Source organism: Mus musculus, chromosome 15 (genome assembly GCF_000001635.26).
Source record: "Mus musculus strain C57BL/6J chromosome 15, GRCm38.p6 C57BL/6J".
Taxonomy (NCBI): Eukaryota; Metazoa; Chordata; class Mammalia; order Rodentia; family Muridae; genus Mus; species Mus musculus.
This window is the reverse complement of record NC_000081.6, coordinates 99,363,310-99,373,201: the sequence shown is the minus strand read 5'-3', so window position 1 is coordinate 99,373,201 and position 9,892 is coordinate 99,363,310. Positions and strand designations below refer to the sequence as shown.

Genomic DNA, 9,892 nt, shown 5'->3' with positions numbered 1-9,892 from the left:
AAAGGGTTCATTTAAATGATTGGAGGCAAGTGAGATAGGAAACGTGGACTAAAGAGGCGTTAAGGTTTGGGGAGTATTATATGCGGATCTTTCATTGCCAAAAGGCAAAGCATGGTTCTGAGTGAGCAGGGTGTTTACAGTGAACATGATCGTGATCTCCTGGTGAGCTCCAGAAGATCCTTAGAGCATGGAAGTCGGGAGGTTAAGCATGAGCAACCAACAGCAAAATGCTGGTGACTAAGAGACCACACAGGGATGGAGGCTGGCTTCTGGGCACCCGACCAGTTCCCTCGCATGGTCCTTGAGCACCCATGATAAGCGAAGAGTGATTTCTTTCCCTTCTTGAGTTATCGATTTTTGTTCAGTATGAGTCTACAGTTTTATCATCATGTCTCTGCTCTGGAAGTCTCTGTTGAGGGAATCAGGAAAGGGGCTGGAGAGGTGGCTCAGCAGTTAAGAGGCTCTGCTGTTCAGAGGACCTGGCTCACAACCGCCTGTAACTCCAGTTCCATGGGATCTAACAGACACGAGCACATAAAGACAAAGTTTCTTTATTTTTCTTTCTTTCTTTATTTTGGTTTTTTGAGACATGGTTTCTCTGTATAGTCCTGGCTGTCCTGGAACTCACTCTGTAGACCAGGCTGGCCTCGAACTCAGAAATCCACCTGCCTCTGCCTCCCAAGTACTGGGATTAAAGGCGTGCACCACCACAGTTTATTTTTAAAGTTGGGCAAGTATATGTTTAGGATCGTGGAGAAGGAAAAGAGGAAGCTATATGTTTGGCTGATTTGTCAATATTAGAAGAGGTACCACACAGGGATGAAGAAGGCACGCTTCCCGTCAAATTTCTATTTATGCTCCATGTTACTTGAGTATTCATGATAAACAAGTGTGCTCTTTTTGCTCACATATGTATCTTCAATGCTCAGAAAAGCATCTGACATATAATAATCTTTTCAAAAAAGCGTTTGTTGAATGAATGACTAAAACATTTGGGTGACAACTTGAGCGGTTGGATCTGGTTTCCAGTCATCTGGAGTCTGTGTTACCCTCGCAGCTGTTCTCCATGTACTAGCTTCATTCTCAGGCAGGTTGGGCTTGACGTGATGGCAAGGTAAGCAAGAATAGCTGTAGGTTTATGGGTTAACAATTCTCAAGCTCCAGGAACAGAGAGCCTCTTTCCTGACTCTTCCTTTACAGCCTTGACTAGTCCTACAGTCTCTAACATTGGGCAGTCTTGGGCCAAGTCCTGCTCCTTGATAGGAGCAAAGTCCAGCTGCACTTCAGCCAAAAACAGAATCTAGTGGTTCTCTAAAAGAGAACTTCTCTATCACCAGAAGAAGAGGGATAAAGGCTGACAGAAATGACAGAAGCCCATCACCTTGTTAGTAATGACAAGCCAGAGCAGAGTTGTTCTCCTATTTTCATACCAGTTGATAAGGTCTTATTCTAAATGCCTCTTTCACCTGTCTCTGTCTGTCAGGAAGAAGCCTTTCCCCTCCCTGGATGTCTGTGTCAAATATATCTCCCTCCCGAGTCTCTTTTGGATGGAATCCCATCCTTCCTAAAGCCAAGTCCAGGGAAGGGCATGCATGACCTCTCCAGAAAGCAGGCATTGCCACAGTGTGGCGTGCAGCAGAGTCTAGTGGTGAGCCAGCAGTCTTCGGTTCCATCAGAGCTGGAGGGCTGTGAGCAGCGGAAGGACCTAACAGATCGCTTTCTACCAAATCCAAGGCATTTACTTCCACAGTCTAACCTCTGTTCTCTGATATGCTGTTTGTATGGTTTACTGTTTGCATTGTACAGGAACTTGAGACCTGGAGAAGTCTGTGTAAGGCTCCAGAAAAAGAGATACCATCCTTGGATAATAAAATCCTCTGTGAGCCAGGCCGAAATGGACATTAGGTCACAGCAATCACCTTTTTAAAAACGTGCATTTTCTAGGTGTTTTTCCTACGTATCACACGTGTGAAGGTGTCGCGGATCCTTTGGAAATGGGAGTTACAGACAGTTGTGAGCAGCTCTGTAGTTGCTTGGAATGGAACTCAGGTCCTCCAGAGGGACAGCCATTGCTCTTAACAGCAGAGCCATCTCCAGCCCTCACAGGAATAATTTCAATCATTCTTTTTTTTTTTTTTTTTTTTTTTTGGTTTTTCGAGACAGGGTTTCTCTGTATAGTCCTGGCTGTCCTGGAACTCACTTTGTAGACCAGGCTGGCCTCGAACTCAGAAATCCACCTGCCTCTGCCTCCCAAGTGCTGGGATTAAAGGCGTGCGCCACCACGCCCGGCTAATTTCAATCATTCTTTCAAGCGCAAATTTCTCCCTCCAGTCGACAAAAGCTCAGAAGGTGGTGGTGTGACTTCTCCGGGGTTATATACATGGCTCTCACGATAAGTTGCTTTTTTTCTGAGACAGTCTTGCTATGTAGCTCAGGCTGGTCTCCAATCAAGCAGTCCTTCAGCCGCAGCCTCTCCAGTGCTGGAATGAACAGACCTGAGTCACAGATGGTGGTCTCCCTAGTGTTCCCAGTTAACTTTGCAGTCCGCGCTCTGTGGCTACATCCTCCAACAAACACAGCGATTGGATGCCCACCAAGGGCCACCAGGGCGCGCTCGCAGCCAGGCGCGAGGCCGCCGAGGGCGGGAGGCTCTGTGATTGGGAGGCGCGGCTGTCAGTTAGGCGCGGGCGGGGCGGTGGGCGGTGGGCGTGGCCTGCATGAATAAGGCGCGCTTCAGCGCGTCGAGCGCTTCGCCGCCGCCCGCCGGACTGCGAGGCGCCCCCTGAGGGGCGGAGGAATCGGGCCTGGGGAGCGGGCGCTGAGGGAGGAGCCAGGTCGGAGCGGCTGAGGGCCCTGGCGAGGAGGTGGAGGGCTGAGGCCCGGAGGAGGCCCCGCCGCGATGGGCAACCTGGAGAGCACCGACGGTGGCCCGGGCGAGCCGCCCTCCGTCCCGCTGCTGCTGCCGCCCGGCAAGACGCCGATGCCCGAGCCGTGCGAGCTGGAAGAGAGATTCGCCCTAGTGCTGGTGAGACCGGCGCTGCTGCCTTCCCGCCGCCCCCACAGCCCCCGCCGGGTCCCGCCCACCCCCGCAGCCCCGTCAACGCCTGGCCCGGCCGGCAGCTCGGAGCGGCCCGTCGGGGGTCGGGGAGGAGGGGTCCCCAAGCCCGGGACCTGCCCGAGGTCCAGACTCCTCCCTCCCCACTTCCCTCAGACTTCCCGGTCCGCTGCCGGAATTCCATTCCCGGGACCTCGCTGGTGGGACGGTTTCGGAAGCTGTTGGGTCCCCAGCCAAAATCAGGCATTTTTCCTCCTTCATGAGAGCGGGTCTCGCGTTCAGACCAGATGTTTCGGGGAGGAAAAGGGGGGATTGGAGAAGGGGCTGGCTGCCCATGGGGGTGGGGGGTGGGATAAGAAGCGATGCCATTCTACTTATTTCAGGACCGCCTGCAGGCATCCTGCTAAGTTATAGTGGATTTGCCTAGGCTGAACATGTGGATAAGCCATTTGACTAGACAGTTTTTTCCCCCCAATTGAAACAATACACAAACCATCCCGCCTGGTTTTTTATCCTCCCTCGTTTCATGTTAAACTTTGGTGACTGGTTCGTGTACCGTTGCTTGTGGTTCTTTGTAGTCCTTCTGTGGTTTCAAAAGGGATGGTTTCTAAAGACGAACTGATTCTCCTTTGCCCTGGGGCTTGGACGTTGATGTGAGTGACTCTGAATAGAGAGGTTAGTAGCAGGTATCACTGAGAGGAAGCTGGACCATGTTCAACATGAAGCTTTAAAAAAAAAATGAACATAACGCTAACAGATAAATCTGAAAAACTTGGGGAAATAGCTTTCACTTCTTCCCCCAAAGAGCTATTAGGAGATAGTAATAATTCTGGTGTATTGTTGGTACGGTCTGAAGGACTGACTTTGCCCGTGAGGAGGGATAAGTTGTAGACTTAGCAGCCTTATTGGATTTCATCTGCCTTGGAAGAGGGAGATTAGATCTGTTGGCAGCAGTGGAGCTGTCTAGAGATCCTGGCCTCTGCAATGTGGGGAGCCTCACATCATCATCTCAATGGCACCAACTTGGACTCAGAGAGAGTCCAGGATGTTCCACAGAGGTGTGTCAGGGGAAGCAAGAAAGGATGGCCCCTGGCAGGCGCTTAATATCAGGGCACACCCGGAGGGGATCAATTATGACCTTCAGCTGCCCCAAGGAAGAAGGAGGAAAAAAAAAAAATCAGTATGCTTGCACACCTGTGATGTATCTGCACCACCTCCATAGAGTCCCTGGTTTAAGGCACAGGGCTGGGTTAGGACTCCTGGAATCAATGTTCTGTGTAAATCACCTCAAGCTCTCCAAGCTCTGCCTAGGTCTTTGTGGATCAGATCATGTGTCTGTACCAGAAAGCCAGGAGTCTGTGGTCTTGACTCAGCGGTGATACAACTTTCCCAGTCAGAGTGTTTTCCGGAGGAGTGTAGGGGGTGGGGCTCTGTAAATACAGTGGGGTTTGGAAAACCTTCATCTGACAGGAGCAGGCATATCCTGTGACCAGGTGTATAGCATAGGATAATTGCCTTCCTCAGATTTCTGCACCTCAAACTCCTTTTGGGGAATACAGGTGATCTCAGATCTGAGTCACTGTTGAGATAAACTTCAGTTAACATTTACTGAGCATACAGTGCGCAGCAGACTCTGCCAAATCTTTGATTTCGACGCTCATGAAATCTGTAGCACAGTCCCGGGTGGGAAGCGCTGTCATTACCAACATTGTAGGAGAGTGGAGCTGGAGGGATTCAGTAGTAACTTAGTGACAACCACCTGAACAGAGGCTGAGGGAAAGTTGAAAGTCCATATCCTAAACCAGAGACCAGAATCTCGCTCTGTACCCCCTGGCTTTTCCCTAAAGCAATCGGTTACATTGGAGCTGACAAAGTGGGAACAGAAGAGGCAACAAAGGAGCAGCTTGTAGCTTACAGAGAGCACCTATCCAGTGCTGATGTAGGTTACACACTTCAGTTCTCACAGTCCTACCAGGAATTATCACTGCAGCCATGAACAAAGCTGTGGTGAGTGCTCCCTTCAGCAGCACATATACTAAAATTGGAACGATACAGAGAAGATTAGCATGGCTTCTGTGCAAGGATGACACGCAAATTCGTGAAGCGTTCCATAATTTTTATAGGGAACTTTCGGGATAGCATTTGAAATGTAAATAAAGAAAATATCTAGCCAGGTGTGGTGGCACACGCTTTTAATCCCAGCACTTGGGAGGCAGAGGCAGGCAGATTTCTGAGTTCGAGGCCAGCCTGCTCTACAGAGTGAGTTCCAGGACAGCCAGGGCTACACAGAGAAACCCTGTCTCGAAAAACAAAAACAAAAACAAACAAACAAACAAACAAAAAAGAGAATATCTAATTAAAAAAAAAAGCTGTGGTGGTGAATAGCCTTTTGCTGTATAATTTTCTTAGGATAGAAACTTTACATTGAACCTGATCAATTATAGGTTATACATTGTTTCTTATTTTCAAAGAAGTTATTATTACCATGTCTGTGACTACAGGCAGGCACCTGTATGTATGGCTTGAGTGTAGAGATCAGAGAGTCAGTTCTCTCCTTCCACCACATGTTCTGGACTTCAGCTGGGGTTGTCAGGCCTGCCCCACAGGAGCTTCTACCTGCTGAGCCACCTTGCCAGCTCTATACATTTTTTTTAAGGTCTTAAATACATATTTCCAAGTTTATCTTTTAAAAACAATAATGTGGTATGGTAGCACATTCCTGTAATCGCTTGTGAAGCTAAGGCAATAGAATTACAAACTTAAGGCTTGCCTCAGTTACATAGCGAGACACTGTCTCAAAACCAAATCTTCTTTTTTATTTGTTTGTTTGTTTTTTAAAGATTTATTTATTTATTTTATCTATATGAGTGCACTGTAGGTGACTTCAGACACACCAAAAGAGGGCATCAGATCCCATTACAGATGGTTGTGAGCCACAATGTGGTTGCTGGGAATTGAACTCAGAACCTCTGGAAGAGCAGTCAGTGCCCTTAACTGCTGAGCCGTCTCTCCAGCCCCAAACCAAATCTTCATCCAACCCCACCCCCCAAAAAAAAGTGTCCTCCAAGTGAGGAAAGAGGATTTTCCTCTTGATTATAAATTAATATATATATATATGTGTGTATATATATATGTATATATGTATATATGTATATATGTATATATATACACATACACATGTATATATACGTATGTATGTATGTATACACACACACACACACACACACATATATATATATATCAAGCACATTTGGAAACTACTGAAAGATAGAAGAAAATCATCTGTACTATAGACTAGTAATTTTTTTTCCTAGTAAGATTTTGACACACTTAAATATATTTTAACAATTAATATAATACCCTTCAGACTATGTCATAAATTGAGTTTTTCTTCTTTCACAAGTATTAATGGTTTTTGTCTGCATGTATGTCTGTGTGAGTTTCCCTGGAACTGTTACACAGACAGTTGTAAGCTGTTTTGTGGGTGGGATGGTTGGAATTGAAACTGGGTGCTCTAGAAGAATAGCCAAAGTTCTTATGCTGCTGAGCCATCTCCAGCCCCCCACCCCTTTTTTTGTTTGCTTTGTTTTTAGAGACAGGGTTTCTCTGTGTAGCCCTGGCTATCCTGGAACTTGGTCTGTAGAGATATGCCTGTTTTTTGCCTTCTGTGTGCTTCAGTTAAAGGCTGTGGACTACCACTCCCAGCTGAGTTTTTCTGTACAATTTTAAGTATTTTCTAATTTTTAAAACATTCTTGGTGTCATGACTTTATGGCTACATAGCACTCCACAGTAGAGTATTTGGTTACTATGTTATCTTGTACTTTTTCTTTTATCTCTATTTTGTCTTGTGATGAATTTCTTATGCACAAATAATTGTTTTCATCTCTGATTATTGTCTTAGATAAATTCCACAAGTGGCATTATTGGGCCAAAAGTTAAATGTTTTTTCAAGGCCATTGAGACCTATCCATTTTTAAAAATCATTTGTGTGTGTGTTGTGCTGTGGTATATATGTGTGGAGATCAGAGAGTAATTTTCAGGAGTTCGTTTTCTCATTCCACTTCTGGAATTGAACTCAGGTCATCTTACTCTGGAGCAAGCACCATACCTCAGTGAGCTATCTTGATCCCCAAGACCTATCTATACCTTCTCTTAGTTGTATCAATGACTTCCTGTCCTCTATAGTAACTTAGTATCTCATTTTTCCTCCCGTTTATTTCTCTTCCTTTTTCACAGTGCTTGAGATCTAACTCAAAACCTCCTTCATTCTAGACAAGTGCTCTCCCCATTACCTGCATCCCTGGCCCTTCTTTTCTTCATCCATCCATCCATCCATCCATCCACTCATCCCTCCATCCCTCCCTCCATCCATTCATATTCTGAGACAGAGACAAAAGCTCTCTTTATAACCCTGAACATCCTGAAACTCACTATGTAGACCAAGCTAGATTCAAACTCACAAGAGAATTGCCTGCCTCTCTAACCTGAGTGCTGGAATTAAAAGTGTTTGCCACAAGGTCTGATCTTTCTTTCCTTTATAAGCCACTTCTGGATGGTTTAGATTTTTGAGAGCTTTTGTCTCTTTGATTAATTCAAAACACTATCTGGCTTTACTTTGGATTTTCCTGAATATTTTGTCATATGTGTTTTGGCTACCTTTGTCTTTTGTTCTTCATTGGGGGTTTATTGTATATCCACATGTCTATATAATAAATATGTTTTCTGCAGTTTCACATTATAAATCTTTTTTTCTACACATGAAAGAGTATAATAACTAATTGTTCTGTAAGGATAAAACACCAGAGTTCCTGGAATTGCTTCCTGCCCCTTATGCTCTTCCATGAGAAGCCTCTGGTGCTGGGCTTATTGGGTCTGCATGTCTCGCAGCTGGGGCAGTCTAGGTGGCAGTCACTTACTCTTGAGAGAACTGCCACAGTTGGTGAGAACAGGAACAGGCCTCGGTGGAAATAGCTAGTCTTCAGTGAAGTGAAGAAAGAAGCCAAGGTGGAGAGGAAATGAAACCACAGATCTTGCCCCTGCGGCTTCTTGGGAAGGCAGTGTCAAGGTCTTCCCTGAGGTCAAGACCAAGGTATTTGCCCCAGAGCTGACTGCGGTGAACCGGTGAACCGGGAGGACCCAGTTGCTGTCTGCCTGAAGTCCGCATGGTGCCTGCTCTGTCAGGCGTCTGGCCTCCATTTTGGGGAGATATTTCTTGCATTTGAGCTGAGCTGCAGCAATGACAGGGAAAAGCTGGGGGTTCGTTCTAGTTTAGAAATACTTTTGGAAAAGAGAAAAGACCATTTTCTCTCAAGACAAGGAAGGTGTTGTGGTCACTTAGTCTCCCAGGAGGTCTCTTGTCCCCTCTGGACATGAGACTTCAGGACTCCCACTTTGAGCAGCTGTAGATGAAACAAACGGTTTTAAGGTCTTCTGTCTGAGGAAGTGGGGTGGGCAGGGGATTCTAGGATGAAGCTGAACTGGGTAGCTAGGACCCCTGAGTTTTCTCTGTTTTCCTTTCACAGTGGAGAGTGAGTCCCCGGAGAGGTGTGGAGGCATCTCGCTGACCCAGTCCTCCTGGTACCCCTCCCACACTCCTGGCTACCTCTGCCTTCATTGCTCTCCTCCTTTCACTGCTCTTTCCCAGGTTCTCTTCACACAGTAAAGGTGTGGCTCAGGAACGGAAGCATGGAAGCATGGTGTTATTGTACTCACTGGCTGGTGAAACAGCTAGAGAGTGGCCGGAAGTGATAGAAGGAAAAGTCCCTGTGACAGCCAAGGGTGATGGTGCAGAGATTCTCAAATCCTGAACGTCAGTGATCCGCGTAGGCTTAGTTTGTAAATTCTCAGTGACACTGGAAAGTATTGTAAAGAACTTTAAGCGCCATGGAGAGACTAGCTGAGCTCTTTGCATGGCTGGCTTTAGGCTGGCCTATAGCAGTGGGAGTTTAATTCCTACTCCATACTCCATCCCGTCTTCTTAGTCACCTCTGACATTCCTCCAGGGCTAGAGTTGTCCTGTTGGTTTTGGCACAGGGTCCCCAGTATGCAGTAACAAGAGGGAATCTTTCTTCCTCCCCCCCCCCCCTTCTTTTTTTTTTTTTTTGTTTTGTTTTTGAGACAGGGTTTCTCTGTTTAGACCAGGCTGGCCTCTAACTCAGAGGTCCATCTGTGCCCCCCAAGCCACTGAGCTGGGATTAAAGGGTGCCCACCACCACCGAGATGTATACTTTTCTTCCCATCTCTGGGTCAGTCTAGAAAGGAGACCTTCACATTCTTTAGTTAACCAGCCCTTTTCTAAGAGCTGGGCTTGAGCCTGGATTTGGTTATTTTAAGAAATGGGTACTCTGTTTTAAGATCTACTTAGACTTCAGAGTTTAGCTGTTTTATTTATTAATTTATGTCAATTTCCTTCCTTGCAGGGAACAGTCCTTCTACATAGTCCCTATTTATCTTATTTCCCATGAAACTATTAAAAAAGCACACACACACACACACACACACACACACACACACTAGCTGGTTTGAGATTTGCCAGCTCAGACTAAAGGCTGTTAGTTTTATAATCGGGAGCTTAGGTTCTGATCCAGTTTTTGTAGTCTGTTTTTCATCTGAAGGACTGTAGAACAAATCTTATAGCTTAAAACTTTTCATTATATTTTTTACTCATTTACTGAGTGTATGTGGACATGTGTGTGCCACAGTATGGATGCCTTGTGGAGTCTGTTCTCTCCTACCATGTGGGTCCCAGGGATTGGACTCAAGGTTGTCAGACTTGGTGGTAAGAGGCCTTCCCTGCCCGCCAGTCCAATCCTGTAACTGACCTGAGCCTCTTTTG

General features: G+C 46.3%; 1 protein-coding gene and 1 non-coding gene across 6 annotated transcripts in view; both read left to right on the top strand.

Moving 5' to 3' along the window:
- Positions 1-2,680: 2,680 nt before the first annotated feature.
- Fmnl3 (formin-like 3) overlaps positions 2,681-9,892 on the top strand; it is a 53,312-nt gene continuing 46,100 nt past the window's right edge. For 3 of the 5 annotated variants that reach the window (NM_001310623.1, NM_001310622.1, NM_011711.2), the window contains exon 1: positions 2,720-3,025. In NM_001310623.1, the coding sequence (NP_001297552.1) occupies positions 2,900-3,025 (126 nt within the window). In that variant the 5' untranslated portion in view covers positions 2,720-2,899. Of the gene's footprint in view, positions 3,026-9,892 lie in introns of all 5 variants that reach the window. The other 2 variants (XM_006520844.4, XM_030248512.1) reach the window with 2 other exon arrangements.
- Positions 5,067-5,173, top strand: Gm22951. Its single transcript, XR_003951722.1, has one exon. It is a non-coding gene; the product is annotated as a U6 spliceosomal RNA (small nuclear RNA).